Below are 21,190 nucleotides of genomic sequence, written 5' to 3'. Positions count from 1 at the left end.
GGGGTAATGAACGCAGTTTTTTCCTCATCCTCCCTAGCCATGCGAATCTGATGGTAACCAGAATATGCATCTAGAAAACACAAAAGGTCGCACCCCGCAGTGGAGTCGACAATCTGATCTATGCGAGGCAGGGGGTAAGGATCCTTAGGACATGCCTTGTTAAGGTCGGTGTAGTCGATGCACATCCGAAGCTTGCCGTTCGCCTTGGGAACGACCACCGGGTTCGCCAGCCACTCCGGATGGATGACTTCACGGATGAATCCGGCCTCCAGAAGTCTCGCCACCTCCTCGCGGATGAAGGCTTGACGTTCCGGGGCCTGCCGCCGCACTTTCTGCCGGACCGGCCTTGCGCCCGGCCGCACGGCGAGACGGTGCTCAATCACCTCCCTGGGGACCCCGGGCATGTCCGCTGGTCTCCATGCGAAGACGTCAGCGTTTGCCCGCAAGAAGGAGACGAGCGCGTCTTCCTATTTGTCATCCAGAAGACCACCGATCCGTGTGGTCTTGGATGGGCCGTCGCCCAAGGCAACCTCCTTGACCGGGACCTCGTCGCATGTGGCAATCCGCTGCCTCGGGGCGGTGGGGGCAGAGGGGCCAAGCCTCTCGTCACCACCCTCGGGCTTGGACGCAGCAGCGAGGCGGTCGGCGCGCTGCTCCATGCAAGCAAGCGCGACTTTAAGATCGCCATGGACAGAGATGGGGCCACCGGGGCCCGGCATCTTCATCTGGAGGTAGGCGTAGTGGACCGCCGCCATGAACTTCACCAACGCGGGCCTCCCTAGGACCGCGTTGTAGGGCAGACTGAGGTCCGCCACATCGAAGCTCACCCGCTCCGTGCGGAAGTTGGCGGGTCCACCGAAGGTGACCGGTAGGTCGATGTGACCTAATGGCCACGTGTGCCCCGGCGTCACACCGATAATTGGCTGGGACGGTCGGAGCACCATCCCCGGGGCCTTGATAGCATCAAAGGCCGCGGGGGAAAGGATGTTGAGAGCCGCTCCTCCATCTATGAGGACACGTCCCAACTTCACGTTGCAGATGGTGGGGGAAACTACCATCGCAACCTGCCCTCCCCGGGCAATGCACGGTGGGTGGTCGGTCTGGTCGAAAGTGAGAGCAACCTCTGACCACCGCGCCCGACGCATCGCCTCATGAGTAGGGGCCATGGCCAGAAGCTCTCGCTTCATAGCCTTGAAGCTCCGGCGAGAGACGTGAGCACACGCTCCTCCATCGACGGTGGCAATGGTGGCCCCAGGTTCTTGGAAACCTAGGCCATCATCACCATCATCGATGTCAACAGCGGGGGCCTTCTGCTTGGCCTCACTTCGCCGTTTGCCGGAAGGAACCGCCGGGGACTTGCCCTCACGGCGTTCCTGCCTCCTGTCCTCCTCCCACTTCCTCGTTCGCTCAGCCAAATTTTTGACTGCGCGACAGTCCGCGAGATCGTGGAGGGAGGTGTTGTGGACGGAGCACCACTTGCTGACTGGGCGCTCCCGGCTGGGAGTACCAGCCTCTTTCTTTTTGTCGCTCGCAGGCCTCCCCTTTCGGGTGGCCCGCGGAGCGCTCTCGACGGCGAGGACGTGCCCCTCGTCGCCGGAATGGGCCGACCTTTTCTTCCTCCTCCTGTCACGCCGCCCTGTCTGAGCGGCGGATCCGGGGGCGGCCGAAGCTGCCACACCGGAACCGGAGGGGTTCCAGGTCCAGGCCTCCTCCTTACGAGCCACTCGGTCTGCGAGCTGAAAAAGCTCCGCGGTAGTCTGGGGCTCTTTGGAAGCGATCTTTTCGAGCATGCGGTTGTGCCGCACGCCCCCCCTGAACGCGTAGATCACCGCGTGTGCAGGGATGCATGGTATAGTATTGCGGACTTGGCAAAACCGCTGAATGTACGAGCGAAGCGACTCATCATCGCCTCGCTGTACTGCATGCAAGTCCGCTTCTTCGCCTGGGCGCGGATATGTGCCTTGGAAGTTCATGGTGAACTGTTGGCACAAATCTTCCCAGGAGTGGACCGACGCGGGTGGCAGGTTCATTAGCCAACCCCGCGCCTGTCCTTTTAGGGCCATGGGAAAGAAGTTCGCCATGACCCTGTCGTCACCCCCAGCGGCCTCGATCCCGGTCGTATAGACCTGGAGAAACTCGGTGGGGTTGACGCTCCCATCGTACTTCTCGGTGATGGTGGGCCGGAACCTTGGGGGCCAACGGACATTCCGAAGACTCGCCACAAAGGCTCTACAGCCAACACCACCGGCCGGGGGCACGGAGGGCTGATCCTCACGTCCATGTCGAGGTGACACTCTGGACGAAGAGGCGTCCTCCGTTGCGCGGGGAGTACGCCGGCTATTACGCCGGCGCTCGATGTTGAGGCGGGCATCCGGCTCCCCATGCTGATCCTCCCGAGTCGAAGGTGTCGACGAGGGAGTGGCAGCCGAATGACGTGCAGCCGCCGCCGCTCGCCGCGCCCTCCGCCTTGACGACACGGAGCCGGTGGTAGCGGCGCCGGAGGTCTTGGTGGTGGCGGACCGTCCACCAGCACCCAGGCGCTGCTGTGCCGTCATGACCAAGTTGGCCACGTCTTCCAGCCATCGTTGGGCTGGAGACTCCGGGTCATGGACGACAGGCGGGTGTCGTAGGAGCGCGCCAGCAGCCTGAAGCGCACCCTGAGGCGTGCTGCCGTCGCCGTAGACGAGGAGGCGGCGCTCCCCATCTTGCCGTCCTCCTGCACCACCTGCAACTGGTGATGCCACGGATTTGTCGACCTTCTCAAGCGCCTCCCCCTGCTTAGGGCTTTGGCGCAGAGGAGGTGGGGGAGTACGAGCTCGACGGCGTGGATTCGGCTCCCCGTCGTCGCCGCTCACACTCGGAGAGAGGTCGTGCGCTTCTCCTTGCTCGGCCATTAGGCTGAACAAGAAAAACTTGGCGCCCACGGAAGAGTCTGAGAGCTCAGAAAACACACGCTGAGCCCCCTACCTGGCGCGCCAGATGACGGAGCTCGTGGCTCCTCACCGGGAGACCGCGCAGGCCCCCCTTTGCCGGTTCGGCCGGGGGCTTAGGGTGAGATCTCAAGCTCTCGCTGTGTGTGGAAAGATCGCGTGCCAGGAAGAAACACGAGACACGGACGATGTATACAGGTTCGGGCCGCTGGGAAGCGTAATACCCTACTCCTGTGTTTTGGTGAATTTGTGTGTGGAAGAGCTACAAAATGTGGGCCGACCTCTCCCTTGTTCTAGGCTCTGAATCTGGAAAGAATCCCCCTCCCTCTATGGGCAAGGTCCTCCTTTTATACTTCAAGGGGATACCACACGCACCCTCCTCTTTCCAAACTGGACTTTTCTTCTCTTTATGGACGGAGATTGGTATGGTTGCTGTCCGAATGACACTTCGATGGGACAGCCCACACCTACCTCCACTCCCGGCGGAGACGGGCGCAACGTGGGATCGTGGCTGCCCGTTGCTGACGCGACCAGTGTCAGACTGGTCATTCTTGTCCACCATGTGTCAGTTTAACAAGATGCATGTTTGCCCTTCTTCGTGTAACACCTTGCCTGTAATGGTTAGGATGAAGCCTGGTATAAATCTAACCAGGGCTAACGTGCCATCTCTAAGAGATAACACGCTAGCTCCGGCTTGAGACGAGTTGCCTAGAGGCTTTCGTCTTGACGGGATGGGGCAAGGCGTGCGTCAGACCGCCAGTCGCCACCTAACCCTTGATCTGACCGGTCTGTGACTGGTCACAGACCGGATAAAAGAGCGTGCTGTACTGCGTTACATGCAGCGTGACACGCTTGACCAGACTGTAATAAATGCTGTTAGGTGAGCACAGCTGTGCTCACTTATCCCATATATGTGGCGCAGACTTCTTTAAGGGGTCGGGGTGCCTCGGCCCTCGGGGCCGGGGCAAGCGCAACCCGACCCCCCCCTCGGGGGAAATCAGGAGGAGGGCGGACACCTCACCCTCGGGCCCGACGTCCCCGAAGGTGCCAGGCCACGTGGGCGATTGCGTCTGCCTCAAGCCTCTGGTCATGATACTCCCGGTCCCATATCACCGACAGATATAATTGCTTAGCTATGCTTAGAAACATTAGCACACGATTGGGATAACTAATGTTTTACTATTACTTATTGATGGATATTTAATTGTAGCTCACGATGGTCAATCGTGATTGATTAATTAATTTGCCAACTAAAACTTGATAATGGTGGGTTGTGAGCATATGGTTTTGATGGTCGTGCTCATGACAATTAAGGACCGGTTCACGAGTTTCGGTTGTGAAACATTAACCGTGCTAACCACAAGCCAGCATGGGCAACGGCTTTACCTTTTGTATAGCATAGTTCATTGCAGGGTACCAGACTGAGAAGTGGCGGAGATAAGCCCACGGGGGTCGCTGGGGAGTCCATGCCTTGTTTATAAGGGATTGATTATGATCTAGGAACGGTGCGCTGTGGTGGATTGTGTTATGCGAGGGGTACTGTCACAGCTCCTTTCCGAGGTACCGTGGTGGTATTGAGGCGCATGGTGACATGTCGTGGGGCTGTGTCTTGTGGGTACAGTGGTACACTTCTGGCCAGAGTAAAACTATTCGAATAGCCGTGCACGTGGTCATGGGCGGGTCTAACAATGTCTTTCGTGATTAGTCCCACGCTACTCATTAATAATAATGTGGTAATTGATGGTAATTAATTTAGCTCCTGGTTTGGAATGCTATATTCCTGGTTTGGAGATAGATCTGTACAGCCGGGTATGGTTGTCCAGGATGGTTGGGCCTGTGCAGCATGGGTGTGTTGTTCAGTGTTGATTAATATTGATGATTAATTACTCTACTGTTTTACGATTCTCAAATATTTGCTAAATACTGCTTTTACAAATGAACCCTATATTATACCATTCTTTGGTATCCTTGTGCACTTGCATATTTGCTATGTGGCTTGCGGAGTATTCCATGTACTCACCTTGCAATAATCAATCAAACCTCAGTTGAAGACAAGTTGCGAAGGAGAAGACGTTTGGCTTATACCCCAGTTGAGCTGCCTGTGGGAGTGGAGCCGGAGCTTCGCTAGACCATAATTCTGCTGCTATTTTCTCTTTTCTTTTGTAAGTATTTACGTTATTAGTATGATGAATCTGTATATTAAATTGTCAGTTTGTGTACCTCGGCTGATTCCTGAACGAGGATTTAATGCACAAATAAGTTCAGAAATTACTAGTGAATTACCAGCCGGATAGGCTAAATCTACCGCAGGGGTGTGGTGGCAGGGGATGCTGGTAGCGGCGAGCGTCAGCCTCGTGGACATCGAGCAACCTCTGAGTTTCGATGGCGCGGGGACGACGTGCGTTGTGGTGGGCGTCAACGCAGCCGAGGAGGCTCAACAGGACTTGGGCCAAACCTCTGTAGCTTTGCCCATGCCGCCATCCCCACCCTCTCCCCTCCTCAACTGCTCCCCTCTCCGGTGTCATCATCGAGGCTGAGACTGGTGGTGGTGCCGGTGGCTAGATCCGAAGCCTTCGCATGGCTTGGTCCGGCGCCTCAGATTCGATGCTGCCATGGCTGGTCAGGGAGGAAGAAGAGAGCTCACATCAAGGGCACATAAGGGATGAGTAGGAGAGGACATATCACGGGCAATGCCAGCAGTAGCAGGAGGATATGATGGATATGCGATGCGGGTGAGGAGGTGATTGAGGGGAGCACTCTCGCCCCTGCCCCTCAATGGCGTGAGCTGCACATCAATCGCAGGGAGAGAAAGAGCGCGTGGATAGTGCAACGGATACCGCGGGCGCGGGGCGTGGATGGCGCGCGACAGCGGTGGCGATGAAGGCGCGCGCTAGCGCGGTGGGGATGGGGATGGGGATGGGGAGGGTTCCGAATTGGTGATTCCAGCTGCCCACTTTTATCTCTTTCACCCGTTAGATTTGATTTCACCGGTTGGATTGCAAGCGGTGAACTCATCCTTTTTATATTAGTATAGATATTTGTTTACTATTTGGACTGAGGCTAAGGCCGTGTTTAGTTCTCAAAATAAAAACTTTTCACCCATCACATCGAATGTTTGGACATATGAATAGAGTATTAAATGTGGGGAAAAGAACAATTACACAGTTTGCGTGTAAATTGTGAGACGAATCTTTTAAGCCTAATTGCGCCATGATTTGACAACGTGATGCTATAGTAAACATTTGCTAATGACAGATTAATTAGGCTAATAAATTCGTCTCGTAGTTTTCTAACGGAACATGCAATTTGTTTTGTTATTAAACTACATTTAATACTTCAAATGTGTGTCTGTATATCCAATGTGACAACCAATCCTAAATTTTTTCCCCCACTAAATCTACCTAATTCAATAGGACTTCAAACCGAAACAGCCATCGTTAGCTCTCAGTTCGTCAAGTAGTCGTGACTATGAGTCAATTCTATAAAGATTATAGTTTTCGGTGAAGTACGGATGTGACTATGAAGATCATTTGCTACAGTAAACGCAGCGCTCTTTGCCACGCTACCAGGCTACTGTTCCACTGTTCATCTTATTTCTAGCCGTCCGATCAGTCCTTTCGAGGCGTGCTGGCCATCCGTAGCATTAGGATAGCTTTTCTCCTCATCCATCGGGGGAAAAGTGTTGGAATGTAAATCATGTCTCCTCTATCACCGGCTCCCTTTCCTTCTCCCGATCATGGTTTCCGGTCATGTTTCCATAAATCGGTAGAGTGAGTATGGAAGATAGAGGCCTATGCATGTAATGCTCCATGATCAATACACCATCGCGTTGAGTCATTCTGTCTATCAAAAAGAAAACGCGGTCTTCTGCTTCCCTGCGTCCGCCGCCCGACGCCCTCCTGTTAACTTCGTCGGCGGCTACCCCTGTCGCTGCCTTCATGTGTGCTTTCATCTCCTTCTCGATCTCTTGCGTCTACTGCCAGTCTGCCGCGCAGCCATGTATTTCTCTGCCATCCTTGCCATCCTCACCTGCTGCCGTGCCAGACCGGCATGTACCCGTTCGCTATGGTTGGCGACGGTCTCCGGCCACCGGCCATATCTGTCCACCGTATACGGCCTCCATTTAAGCTGAATCGGAGTCGTATCGCGCGCAATTGCTATCCTCCTCCGTCACCTTGCCTGTTTCCTCCCAAAGACCCAAACCCCGTCGATTCGTGCCTTGCTACTGTTTCTAAGTCCTGTGTTGTTCTTGCTGTTCCACTGTCCCTGAAGGTACTCCCTCCTTATTTATGACGCCGTTGACTTTTCGATCAATGTTTGACCATTCGTTTTATTTAAAAATTTTATGTAAATATGAAAATATTTATGTCATGTTTAAAAAACATTTGATGACGAATCAAGTTATAATAAAATAAATGATAATTACATAAATTTTTTGAATAAATTTTTTGAATAAGATGAATGGTCAAACGTTGGATAAAAAGTCAACGGCGTCATGCATTAAAATATGGAGGTAGTATTTGTTTGCTGTCTTAATTAAAATACTTGATATGAGTGAACATAAATGTGTTGTATATATAGGCTAAGCGCATTGCCATTGCAATGATGGTATTCCGTAAATATTTGAGGAGGTAGCAGCTACTTCGCCCGGCGAAAAAAAATAGCAGCAGCTTTTTTTGGAGGGCCGCCTTGATTAGCCTTATGTACCTAATTTCTGAATTTAGGGGTGCTTTTATAGTTATTGATATGAGATCTGTGAACATAGAGGTTGTTCATTTTGATGTTAGTTTCAACCATACCATTTTTTTTCAAAGTTACCTAAAAATGGCTATGTTTAGTTTGTTGCCAAATTTGATCAATACATAAGAAATAATACCAAAATTTTGGCAATATTGCCATCTTGCCAAAATTTTGACATTGCCAAAACTTGGTAATGTTTATTTTGGCTACAATTTGAACAAGCCCATAATTATAAATGTGGTGGACTTGGGTTAAAAAAAGCTTTTATACTAACTTAAGGTATTAATCCAAAAATCGCCACTCAAAGCTAACAGTTAGAGGCACTGAACTGACTCTGTATCAACATTTTGCTTTCCAGTTTAATCTAACGTTTGCATCTTTCCTTTTGTTTTCCTTCAAAATTTTTGGCTTTCATTGATCATAATTTTCACTCATGGAAAAAGAACAAAAAAAAATTGTGATGTGCTGGTATCAGTGGCATTTGATAGCCGTTTATTTTGGATAAAAGGAAAGATCATGCATCCTTCTCTATTATCATGTACTTCCTTTTGTTTCACAATATAGGTCATTCTAACATTTTCTATATTCATGTTAATATTAAATGTAACATCAATATAAATATGGAAAATGCTAGAATGACCTGCATTGTGAAACGCTGTTTTTCACCGTGATTGAGAAGTCCTATATTCATTTTGGATATTCACGGGATGGTATCAAATCATGTTTCCCACATATGCATTGTAATTTTTCTTAATGCAGTACCCGTTAGACATGTACAGTGATCTTCTGTTGTTATTCTTTAGTAGATTTTATCGAAAGCAGGGAACTTTCTCTAGGAAAATCCATTACCCACTCCCCAGTGGAGAGAGATTTGATGCCCTGATGTATGCTGCACTCTTTCTCCAATGGGTTTTTTAATTTTCATGGTTGGTTCTGATTTACTGCTTGCTATGCTCATCGTCCCTTTTCTCCTTTGTTTCACAGCTTTACGCAATATATATTTTTAGGTTCTTTTATGTTTATTTTGCCTAAACTTATGCCTTTTGGGTACCTTTTCTCTAAATAGCATCGAATTCAACCAAATGTTCGATGCTATTTACGCCAAGTTTAGTTCCAAAATTTTTCTTCAAACTTTTAAACTTTGCTATCACATCAAAACTTTTCTGCACACATAAACTTCCAACTTTTCCGTCATATCATTCCAATTTCAACCAAACTACCAATTTTGGTGTGAAAAACACACCCTTAGTATATACTACACTACATGGACAGTTGTCCTACATTCGATCACCGGTACGGTGTTGTTTTTTCTTTTTGGTTATATATGCATCAGGGAACTAATTAGCCATTTTGTCCAGATCAATCTTCATTTCCACATTTTATAAATATTGCGTGCATGCTTACCATTATAGTACTCTTCACGATGTTCCCGCGGGGTACAGCCTAGTAAATAGGATGACTGAAATAAGGTTCGAGTAAATGAGACATGTTAGGTTAGCTATACGTATAGATTTGGAAAGAGGTAACCAAAACCAAATTCAAAATTTTCAAATCCCTCAAATTTGTAGGCCCCCAAACCTGCTGCCTACTGCCTAGGTTTCCAATTTGAAAGGAAAAAGTACACGAAAGGTCCCTTAACTTATCATCGAGTTACAAAATCGTCCCCCAACCACAAAACCAGATATATAAAATCCCTCAACTTACAAAAACCGTTCACTTTAGGTTCTCCGGTGGTTTTGACCCTGGTTTAGTCCGACGTAGCGGCTGAGTCAACGTGATACCCACGTGAGCCCTACATGTCAGGATGCCACTTTCCCCTCCTTTCCCTTCCTCCTCCTCTCCCCCTCTCACTTTTCTCCTCTGGGCAGGGCGGCCGGCAGGTGAGGAGGAGGTCACCGGGACGAGGCGAGAGAGGAGGTCCGACTGCCGGCGATGCGGTGATGGCGCCCGCCGGTACAAATCCCACCTCTGCGGCGCCATGTCCTCCTCCCGCGGGCCGTCGTCTCCTCTGTCCCACCCGAACCCTATCGATCCCTTCGCCGCGGTAGCGGCGGCGACAGCGGAGGCGCCACCGCTCCGAAACCCTATCATCCCCCATGACCCTCCCTCGCCGGAGATGGAGGCCACCGCGGAGGCGCTCACCTGGGAGGGGTGCTGTGTTGGCGGAGGTGCCGCGCCAAGCATCTCGTTGATGTGTACTGGCGGTTCTATTGGACGCTCGGGTGGAGCTGCGGGCGTGGCATGGGCGAAGCCTGCTCGAGGCAGAGCAGCTGCCGCTGCTGCCCTCCGCGTCCAAGGTGGTCAGGCCGGTGTCCGCGATGGTGCCGAGGCGGAAGAAATGCAGCTTCGGCGGGTGCAAGGTGCGGACCATGGCTATGGCCAGGTTCTGCCACTCCCACATCCTCTCCGATGACCATGGTGATGGCATGTCCCTTCCGCCGCGCTCTTGACAGACGGTGTGGGTGATGATGTGGCATCCTGACATGTGGGTCCCACGCTGACTTAGCCGCCACATCGGATAAAACCGGGGTCAAAACAACCGAAAGACCTAAAGTTAACGATATTATAAGTTGAAGGATGTCATGTATCAGGTTTTGCGGTTGGGGGACGATTTTGTAACTCGATGAAAAGTTGAGGGACATTCGGTATACTTTTTCCAATTTGAAATTGCTTTCTTCCAAGGCCACAAAAAACAAGTAATAAGTTCACCGGAGGTCCCTCAACTTAACAGCGAGATTTTTTGAGGTCCCTCAACCACAAAACCAGAAATTTTCGCCCCTAAACTCATTCAAACCGTTCACAGGAGGTCCCTTGGCAGTATAGGTGGGTGGTTTCGCTTACGTGGCATCCTAGTCAGAAAAAAAAAATTAAAAAATTTCGTGGGGCCCACATGTCAGCTGCACTTTATTTTTTCTTCTCTTTTCTCTCCTCTTCTCTTTCCTCTCCTCTCTCTTTGCCGGCGGCGGGCGGCGATGGGCGAGCGCGCGACTGGAGTAGGTGGAGGGGCGGCGTCAGCGCGCTAGAGCAGGCGGAGCGCGCGGTGTCTCCGGGCGAGCGCGACTACGGCGACGGCAAGCGGTGGGCGAGCGCGACGGCGGGCAAGCGGCGGCTCCGAGGGTGGGCGGTGCGCGGCCGGAGCAGGTGGAGCGGCGGTGTCTCCGAGCGCGGGCGGAGCAGAGGGGCGGGGGCGCGACGGGCGAGCGGCGGCGACGCGTCACCTCTTTCCCCCTCTCCCGCCGGCCTCATCTCCCCCAACTCCGTCCGCTCCCGCCGCTGCGGCGCGCCACCACGTTGGGCTCCTCCGATGAGTGCGACGGCGGCGGCGGGAACCAGCAGCAAGAACGATGTGCTCGTTCGCTCTGTCCGCTTTGCGCGCCGCTCTCGCCGCCGCCACCGACGCGACTGGCGGAGTAGGCCGCCACGCTCCTCCTTTGGCCACCTCCGCCGTTGCGGCCTCCTCATCCGCCTGCAGTGCTCATTCGCTCGCTCGACGCCCGTCGTCCGCTCTGCTCGCAGCCCGCCGCGCTTGCCTTCCGCTCGCCCTCCGCCGTCCAACGCCGCTCCGCGTGCCGCCGCGCCACCCGCCTCCATTCTGCCCACAGGCCGCGCTCGGTGGACTGCGGGCTCAAGGATGACCTCGTGTTCGGGGACCCTAACGCGCCGCGGTTCCGCCGCCACCTCCCGGATCCCGCCCCCACCTCCCGCCGCGGTCGTCCGCAGTCCGCCGCTGCTCTCACCGGCTGTCGCCCCGCTCCTGCATGCTTCACCTGCCGCGGCCGCGCTCGCGCTCCGCCGCCGCCGCCGCTCTCGTCGGCCGTTGCCCCGCTCCTGCCTGCTTCGCTTGCCGCGGCCGCGCTCGCCCTCCGCCGCCGCCGCCGCTCTCGCCGGCCGTCATCCCGCCCATCTCGTCTCGTCGAAGAAAACGAGAGAAGAGAAGAAAGGGGAAAAGGAAGGGATGTGGGGCCCGCACCATTTTCTCTCACTTACATGTGGTCCCCACGTACTTTATTTATTTATTTTTGCTGACTAGAATGCAACGTCAGCGAAACCACCCACCTATACTGCCAAGGGACCTCCTGGGAACGGTTTCAATGAGTTTAGGGGCGAACATCTCTGGTTTTGTAGTTGAGGGACCTTAAAAAAAACTCGCTGTTAAGTTGAGGGACCTCCGGTGAACTTAGTCTCAAAAAACAATCGTAATTAGCAGGCCGCCAGCCCAGCCCACCTACTTCTCCTACACGGCCCAACTGCCACGTCAGCTAACCACCTCATTCAATCCACTCCACTCCACGGAGCCAACCCGAGCTCGCGAGATGGAAGCTCACCTCCGGCCGCTCTCCGCCGCGGCGCTCCTCCTTTCCCCCGCTGCGCCGCTTCCCACCGCCGTTGCTGCTTCTGCGAGGAGAGCATCCCCCGGTGGCAGGAGGTGGAGCAGCGTGAGGGCCAGCGCGGGCGGCGGGGGCTGGCTGTCGGGCCTGCTCGGAGGCAAGGGCGGCGGCGGCGCGCCGACGGCGATGACGGTGACGCCGGGGACCGTGAAGGCGGGGGACCCCGTCCTGCACGAGCCGGCTCAGGACGTTGCCCCCGGGGACATCCCCTCGGAGAAGGTCCAGGGCGTCATCGACCGGATGGTCGCCGTCATGCGCAAGGCCCCCGGCGTCGGCCTCGCCGCCCCGCAGATCGGCGTCCCCTTGAAGGTAACCCGCAACCGAGGACACGATTCGTGCGATCGCTCCTGCATTATTCCATTGCATTAATTGCTCCAAATTACTCCACTAAGTCGTCTACTGTTCAACTGTTTAATTACCTGCTTATGTTTGTTCCTGATTGACACATGGCTGAATTGCTCGACCTGTTAAAATTTCATAGATTATCGTCCTGGAGGATACCCAAGAATACATCAGCTATGCTCCCAAGAAGGACATTGAAGCGCAGGATCGCCGTCCTTTCGATCTTCTTGTGAGTAGTAGTACATTTGTCCTATGTAGTTGCCTTCACCAACAATTATCATTAGGCAATATTGCCGCCTTCTCATGCCGTTTTATTTTCCTTGTGTCCCTTGGATACCAGGTTATCATCAATCCTAAGCTTAAGACGACGAGTAAAAGAACTGCATTGTTCTTCGAGGGGTGTTTGAGGTACTCGCTAGAATGCTTCTTTGTGATGTTATTACTAGTTTCTCATTATGCATTGTACTGGATTACATTGTGCTTGTTCTCATGTGTCTTCTGGGGATGGCAGTGTAGATGGATACAGGGCACTTGTCGAGCGACACCTGGATGTTGAGGTTTCAGGTTTGGACAGGAATGGACGCCCCATCAAGGTAGAAGCTTCAGGATGGCAGGCACGTATCCTGCAGCACGAATGTGATCATCTTGAAGGTACATTGTATGTTGACACGATGGTCCCTAGGACATTCAGAATTGTTGATAACTTGGATCTTCCGCTTCCTGTTGGATGCCCTCCAATAGGTGCACGCTGAGGTGGAGAGCATTCCACATTTTAAAATTTCCAAGTAGAGATAATTGCACTCTATAGTATACATAAAATTTATCCCAAGTATAATATTTGCATTGCTGCTTATTTCTGTGATTGCCAATTTTCCATGAATTGATTTTTCAATGTCTGTTGTGGTCATACACATGCGGAGAATCACTGCCTTGTATGTTGAATTGACATCATGTGGTAACATTCGTTGTTGGTTGTAAGATGTTCGCTCAATGTTTTTTGTATGGTGTCCATGGACTCTGGGAGAACAGGAATTTTACACTTCAATAGAACTGTACCTTTTCCTCCAGTTTTTGTCTCTTCAACATAATTTGCAATACCATACACTTAATAGTGTATACTGATTATTTTTATCATATTTCTGATATTCTTGAACTTCTCTATATTTCGTACAACTTGAATTTTCTTTCATCTGTTTTGAGATTTGAAGCTAGTTGAGATTCTTCCAAGTTTATGTAAACTAATGTGGTTGGTTAAATTATACAAATTGCTTTTGGTGGTATGGTTGTGTCTCTGTCTCTCAAAGCAGCATGTGTTGTTTTCCTAAACTAGAGTAGCAAAAGGAAACATATCCATGATGGGTGTAACATGATTATGTTGTCTGATCATGTCTCAGAACCAGTTTGTTTATGCAGTATATTATGATATAATATTCCTTCTAACATATTAAATTCAATACCTTTCTGTATTAATTTTAGGATAGCTTGATGGGTGGTGGAAGGTAAGCCATATATAATTTAAACCCTTTTGAAAATGCAAGTTCGCAAAGAGCCTTGAACGCAAGGAAGTGAACATTATGTACAAAGATAGAATAAGAAAAATGAGCACTAATAGAAGTTCACAAGAATAAATGAACAGTTTGTCATTATGATGTATCATTTAATATGTAAGTATTTCTCCAAGTGTCTTAAAATAATATTTTAAAACACCCTTACAATCAGTTGTCTGGATAATGGAGTGCATCTGTTACTTCCTACTGTAGGAAGGAATTATGAGACAAAAAGCTAACAAGTATGTACTTATAAGATAAATTGAACCTGAAGGAAACAGAGTTCATCAGTTACGACAGAATAATGAGGAACTTCACACATGGACCTTATAACTTGAGCATCAGCATTTAACAATCATGACAAGTACAAAGTGAGTCATGGTGCAGATGGAGGACATAAATGTTGCAATCAAGTGGCCACACATGACACATTAGAAATCAACTTAATCCTTCGAAACCAAAATGTTACATCTTCGTAGTCCCAAGTATATTGTAGTCTACTTAAAGCCCCAAGCTCTGAAGAATGGAATGCTTGACTTTAAAGGCATGCATACATTTGGAACAGTGTTTTGAAGATACCAATTTTCTGATTCTGGGAGATGAAGGTTCACTTGTTTCAGAGGCACCAAATTGTAGACCACTGTAAAGAAAAATAAAACAGGAGAATTTTCAGATGGTATGACAATCATATACTGTAGGCATAGACATAGCCATGAAATTAACACATAAATCATGTTTGAATCAGTGTTCATGCCCTCAATATTCGTTCAATTTCGAAACAGGCAACTCCCAAAGCATTCACCTACTGCAACTGTGCAAAACCAAAGGATTGAGTTTTATACGAAGTAGCAGTTGAGATTTTCTTTGTTACACATACCTTCAAACAATGAAAACTACAATAATGTGAGAATTAGATATAACTACGAAACTTTTAACATGTTAAATAACTAATCTACAGGAGTGTTATGATTTCAGTCTACCTACCATCACAGCAAGCCACAAGAAAGAGATGCCTTTATTTTTTAATATTTGCCTCTTTTATGTATTTTGTCCTATGATATAGGGGCTACGGGTTCAATAATTTGTTCTCATTGTTCATTGGTCTATATACTACAGTCCTATCATTGAGCTTTGTAAAAGATAGGCTGGACTACATGAAATTGAGTGCTACAGCCTACTGGTATGAAACTGTTGCCAAGTGTCTTAACATTATCTCCAATCCTGTTGATTAAGAGAACTCCTGTGGGTAACAAAAGCAATCATCACATCCAGGCTTGTTACAAACTTAGACAAAGTTTCCAGTCCATTACCTGGGCTGAAGGAGCTTGTCATGGAAAATGGAACATTTGTCAGAACTCTCACATAGGCTGGTCCTACTGACATCCAAAATATAGAACCTGAGCTGCACAGTGAGGTGGTCGAGTACTTGAGAACTTCCTTTTGGTCATAAAGATTGGTCATTGGGATCCTTCAAATCTGGCCTGAATGCACCAACTAGCCTATTGCACTAGCTTTTTTCCATCATACAGGGCACCATGCCGCACAACAAGGCGACCTGCACATGGTCTGCGGTTCTCCATATGTTTATTCTCCCTTTTTAAAGTAGAGGAAATTGTCCTTTGCCTCACCCGCTCATTGCAGAGAATCCAAACTCATAATCCATCAGTTTAGTTAATTGGTGTTGGACTATAGACTATAGAGATTCTGGTTGCTTGTGCCATTCTCCAACTCTGCTATATAGATGGCTTTAGGAAGACCCATACTGATTCAGAACTAATCATCTTTGGGAGAGGAGAGATACTAGCTACACATTCAGATTCAGAGCTAACATCCGCAGTCACCATTGCTTCATTGGAGGAGAGATCATTGGGTAGCAATGGCAGCCCACCATGGTAGCAGCAGGAAGACAAAGGCAGAGCAGTGGCTATTCGGTGGAAGATGGAGGAGAACTGTGAAGGAGACAAAGCATCCTGTTGCCTCTGAAGCCAAGCCTCCAGCTCCAACATTTCCTACAGCCATTCAGAAGGATGGCGACATCTGCCTTGAGAAGTCCAGAGTTCATCTTCCTGGCCTGGGACAGAGGGAGATCATCGATATCGCGCCCGGGAGGAAGTCAATGCCGGAGGTGGAGATCAACATGAAGGAGGTCAGGGAGATCATCGATATCGTGCCCGGGAGGAAGTCGATGCCGGAGGTGGAGATCAACATGAAGGAGGTCGTCTCTGTGCTTGGTGTGAAGGTGATGGCTGCAGACATGTCGCCATTTATGCAGCTGCATGCTTTCCGGTGTGCTAAGCGGTCCCATGATAGCTTGGACAAGTTCAGCTCAAGGCAGCTGGCCCATGATGTGAAGAAGGTGAGCTTATTTTTTTTTCTTTCAATTTGTGATCTTTCGCTTGTTTGTTTACTTTTGTTTTGTATTCTGAAAGGGATTGCACTGATTCCGTTCATTGTATACGCTCCTTCCCTTTGTCTTTTGGACGGGTTCTTTGTGAAATCAAATTTTAGAAACTTATCATTTATGTTGTCAATTATGAGATGCACTTCTAGCATCTTCTGTATCATGCAATGCACATAGCCTTAATGCTGAAACACGTAGTAAAATCATTATCTGATATATTAGAACCTAAATAGTGTTGCTGCTTCACTTTTTAATACTTGTTTTTGAAGGAAAATGTAATCTGGCTTGGCTTCTAACATCTTGTCCTTGATATCCAACAGGAGTTTGATAAAGTTTATGGACCTACATGGCATTGCATCGTCGGCACAAGCTACGGCTCTTTCGTGACGCATGCGAGAGGCTGTTTCCTCTACTTCTCCATGGATAAGATCATCGTGATGCTGTTCAAGACCAAGATCAGGAAAGTGTTAGCATCATCTTGAGCTCCATAGGGACCAACCATGACATATCTCTTGTCTCAATGGTCAATACACTTCCATCATGAGAAAAAAAAAGGGTAATTAATTAGTCTAGCTCTGTGAGAGTGAAGAAACAGGGGAAGAAAACCACCTCAAATAATTGTTTTGTCCGTGAGTTGCAAGTTGCAGCTGAACAAGTACTGTGGTTGGATGGTGCTGATGAATACTAAGCACCAATAGGAAAGCAGGTTGTATATGTAAATTAATTAATTACCACTTGGAAAGTGATGTGATGATGAACTGTTGTTTGGGTGTAGTAGTTGTTGTTCTCCTTGGGGACAGCTCTGACAGAGGCTATACAACAATCGCTGTCAGGATCACGTTGTGAGATTCCTGATTAGTAGAGATAATCACGGGCTAATACGGTTGATCAAATACCACCTCTCGCTGTGATGATGAGGTAGCTGGTTGACAATTGTGTCTAGCTCTTGTAGTAGTGGAGTAAACAATACCTGGATGGATGATGGATCTCGTCATCACCACCGCTCACTGTTTCCAGGTTCTAGTCCAAGCTCCATGGTTAGTCCAAGCTCTGGGTTTACAAGCCAAGAAGACTTGTTCTACCACGTGATGGCCATCAGCTCCTCTGGCTGTGCAACCATGGATGCATATGATGCCCGGATTGGTTGAGTGATAAGCTGTAAAAATATAAAGAAACCAATTAAAAATATTTATAGCTAAAATTCTATTTTACCCACCATTCCAAAATGATCATCAGATTACACAGGTATACCAAGGCCCTATGTAGTTCACACCAAACTTCTCCCCAACTCCTAACTTTCCATCACATCATATCACATCCAAAACTTTCCTACATACATAAACTCCCAACTTTTTTTCCGAGTAAAATGCACCAGCGGTCCTTAAACTTGTCAGGAGGTTTCACCTAGGTCCACGAACTTGCAAAGCGCACATCGAGATCCCTAAACTTGGTTTATTGTATCATCCCGGTCCAAAACCGCGTTTGACCGTGGTCTTACCTACGTGGCATACCACGTGGATGATGACATGGAATTTTTTAATATTTTTTTCTCCCTTCTTCTTTTTCCTCCCTTCCTTTTCTTTCTCTCCTCTCCCGTGCCTCCGCCAGTCGACGCGGGAGCGGGGGCGAAGAGGGGGGCATCGGCGAGCTCGGCGTGAGCGGGGCGGACACGAGCTCGGTGTGAGCGGCAGGGTGGCAGGGCGAGCTCGACTTGAGCAGCGATGACTGGGGGAGGAGGACGACAGCGCTGCGTGCGTGCGGGGGGAGGGGTGTCACCGGCCGCGGCCCGGGGGAGGTGTCGCCGACCGCGGTTGCGCGTGAGGGGGGAGGCGTCGGCGAGCAAGACGCGAGCGGGGCGGGCGCGAGCTCGACGGCGGCAGCGGGGCGGCAGGGCGAGCTCGAGCTCGGCAGCACGAGCTTGATGGCGTCAGCGGCCATATCGAGCTCCGTGTGGCGGAGGACGACGAGCTCGAGCTCTCTCCCCCCTCCATCGGCGAGCTCACCCCCAACTATCCCAAACTTCCAACTTTCTATCACATCATATCACATCCAAAATTTTCCTATATACATAAACTTTCAACTTTTTTTCCAAACCTCCAACTTTCCCCAAACTTCCAACTTTTTTTTAAGAAATAAACACACAGCCCTACTCTTTGGCCGGCCCGGCAAAAAACTGAGCAGCAGCCGCCATGAACTCCCCACCCTCATTTCTCATTACTGCAAGAGAAATTATTTATTTTTTAGACCTTTTAATTTTTAGATTTTAAAAATAGTCCTTTTCAAAAATAAATTTTTTTGGCCACGCCAGTCGAATGGGCCAACGTCGACTGTTGATAGGAATTCCTTCAACCCTATCTCAAAACCAACCTTGTCCTTGTCGTCAAATGTCTCCTGATAAAGCTATTAAAAGCTAATTTGTTAGTCTGCTGTACTAGTAGCAGTGACAATCATTCGAAGTACTGATTTTGTATATCTATGGCGTGCCACACAAATACTGCGGACAAAATTTTTTGTCATCGGATTCTTTTAGGCTCGTGCTGATTTTAACGAGAGATTGGGAATTTAAAGAGATGGGATTGCTAACTTCTTTGTTTGATATGTGTTTGGGAGAGCACAGAAAATGTGGTGGTTTATTAATGTATAATTAATTAATTAATTAATAGCTAAAAATAACTTGAAAAATGAATTAATATATTTTTAAAACAACTTTCGTATAGAAATTTTTTGTAAAAAAACACACCATTTAGTAGATAAAAAGTGTGTACGCGAAAAGCGAGAGGAAGAACTCAGAGTTTTAGTTGGATGGGGATCAAAAATTAAGGGATAAACTATTGCTTTTAATACAGTTAAGGGGTAAAAGTTGAGGTATTTCCTCTTTGCATTGTCTAATCAAATATCAACCTATCGATGATATGGGCCTAGGGGTCTCAAGACTAGAGGGAGGAGGCTGCCCCCAATACCACGTGGCCCTCCCCCGAGGGGAGTCAGGCCCGAGGTGAGGCGGAGGCCACTCCCTCATGTGACTAGGGGTCGGGCTCCCCCGACCCCCTTAGCGGGTCACCACGTGCGGTAGGTTAGGTGGCCACCTTCGAGCGCTCACCTACCCGCATTAATGGTGACTTGAGCAGGCGCGCCACGCCGCATTTTATATGGCGTGTACCGCGCGCTAAATTGGTCTGTGACTGGTCAAATGACCGACGGGACTCGAGGTGTTAGGCGTACTACTGCATGGGTCAGGGGGCGTGCACCTTGTCTTGTCCCATCGGTCATGATGACGAGAGGTCTTAACCTCTCATCCCGGCCAGAGTTGGTCCATCCGCCCTGGTCAATTGGGGATTCCGTTTCCCGGTGCAAACAGTGACCCAGAAGTCTCCACCCATTAATAGCAGCTGACATGGGAGCCCCTCGTGTCAGGCGGCAAGATTTGACAGGCCCTATCATCAAGATGACGTGCGCTTGCTTTCCAAGTCAAGAGACAAGACAGACACTTAATGCAAAACACTTCTCCACCGGAGCTAGGTTTTTGGGCCCATGTGGTAACCCCTTGAGGTATAAAAGAAGGTTCAGGCCTAGTAAAAAGGGGGATGGATCTGGGACGATCCATTTGACGCTCTAGAGCAGTCTCTAGCCCCGGATGATCAACACCACATTTTACTCCAACAAGAAGATCTTGTAATCCTTCACTCAAGGAGCATAGAACAGGAGTAGGGTATTACGCTTCTTAGCGGCCCGAACCTGTATAAACCCTTTTGGTCTCATCGTCTTTGAGGGGCTTGACCCCCTCAAGATCACACTGCTTTGCTCACCGAATCCTTGAATCTCACCCGCTGCCCCCGGTCGAACTCACAAAGGAGGGCCTCACGGCCTCCCGCTATAGAAGGTCACTCCTCGACACAACCCTTTATCTTAATATAAAATCTTATCACAATATAAACTCCCACAGCTTCTACCAAACAATGGATTGATAAAAAGAAAATCATGATATCCTCACTACTAATTCCCTACCTAAACTCCTAATGCTCTCTCCTAAAATTTCCAAAACATGCTATGGTATTAAAAACAAGAGTTTGAACGGGAACCATTGGCAGGTGTGGTGAAGTTACATGAGTATACTCATAGAATTTAAATCTTGGTACCCACAAATAAGTTGCACACCAGACCGAGATGGCACATGCGGAATTGGCATGATCCTTTGAGATTGTTATGGATCCTCGATTTTTTCAGCATGTCGTTCCATCGATTTATAAAGTGGTGCTTTGAAGACGGAACTTATGGCTTGTGTTGAGGGAATCTATCATGCCATGCAATGGGCAATGGACGATGCTTCCTATAGTTGTGGAAACATATTGTAGTGGGATGATCAATATGCGGTTTTCTAAGGAGTTAGACCGACCAATGCCTTTTTTTTAAAAGAGGTTGAGTTCCTTATGGTCGGAAATAAAAAATTTGTATTAAAAAAGGTTCAAGCTAGCAAATTATGTTAGTTGTGAAGCAAGCTCAAAGTTTTTGTGGGTAACTCTTGTAAACTCATCTCACATGTTGTGAGGGAGGATTTATCTTCCGATTAATAAATTTCCCGTTTCAAAAAAAAATTATGGTATAAGTTGCATAAAATCTCATAACCCCAGGTATTATGACACAAAATTTCGCAAAACAACAACTATTTATCATTTGAGTTTGATCTGCGAAACTCACAATCATATCTCAAATTTATGAGTTATTTATCCATCATATAAATGTTACATCTATGTAAGATTTTAATAGAGCATGTCAATTTGGTTAACGGCATAACTGCTAAGCTTTAAGACTATAATACATATGATTATGTGCCACATCAAAATC

The 21,190-nt window shown here is 48.9% G+C and overlaps 2 protein-coding genes and 1 long non-coding RNA gene across 3 annotated transcripts; 2 read left to right on the top strand and 1 right to left on the bottom strand.

Moving 5' to 3' along the window:
* The first annotated feature begins 11,893 nt into the window (after positions 1 to 11,893).
* LOC4324565 (peptide deformylase 1A, chloroplastic-like) lies at positions 11,894 to 13,533 on the top strand. Its single transcript, NM_001428137.1, has 4 exons — positions 11,894 to 12,367; positions 12,540 to 12,629; positions 12,741 to 12,808; positions 12,912 to 13,533. Exons 1-4 carry the CDS (start codon positions 11,984 to 11,986, stop codon positions 13,150 to 13,152), a joined length of 783 nt encoding a protein of 260 aa, NP_001415066.1. The 5' UTR covers positions 11,894 to 11,983; the 3' UTR covers positions 13,153 to 13,533.
* Positions 13,534 to 14,252: 719 nt separating this feature from the next.
* On the bottom strand, positions 14,253 to 16,208 carry LOC107279849 (uncharacterized). The gene is made up of 2 exons (XR_001542412.2): positions 15,258 to 16,208; positions 14,253 to 14,587 (listed from the first exon to the last, which is right to left on the bottom strand). It is a non-coding gene; the product is annotated as an uncharacterized lncRNA (long non-coding RNA).
* LOC4324564 (uncharacterized) lies at positions 15,824 to 17,123 on the top strand. Its single transcript, XM_015765566.3, has 2 exons — positions 15,824 to 16,303; positions 16,669 to 17,123. The coding sequence occupies exons 1-2, from the start codon at positions 15,824 to 15,826 to the stop codon at positions 16,828 to 16,830; spliced, it is 642 nt and encodes a 213-aa protein (XP_015621052.1). The 3' UTR covers positions 16,831 to 17,123.
* The last annotated feature ends 4,067 nt before the right edge of the window (positions 17,124 to 21,190 follow it).

The sequence above is a fragment of the Oryza sativa genome, chromosome 1, assembly GCF_034140825.1.
Source record: "Oryza sativa Japonica Group chromosome 1, ASM3414082v1".
NCBI classification, from domain to species: domain Eukaryota; kingdom Viridiplantae; phylum Streptophyta; class Magnoliopsida; order Poales; family Poaceae; genus Oryza; species Oryza sativa.
The sequence above is the reverse complement of the archived record's forward strand: the minus strand, read 5'-3'. Positions and strand labels throughout refer to the sequence as shown.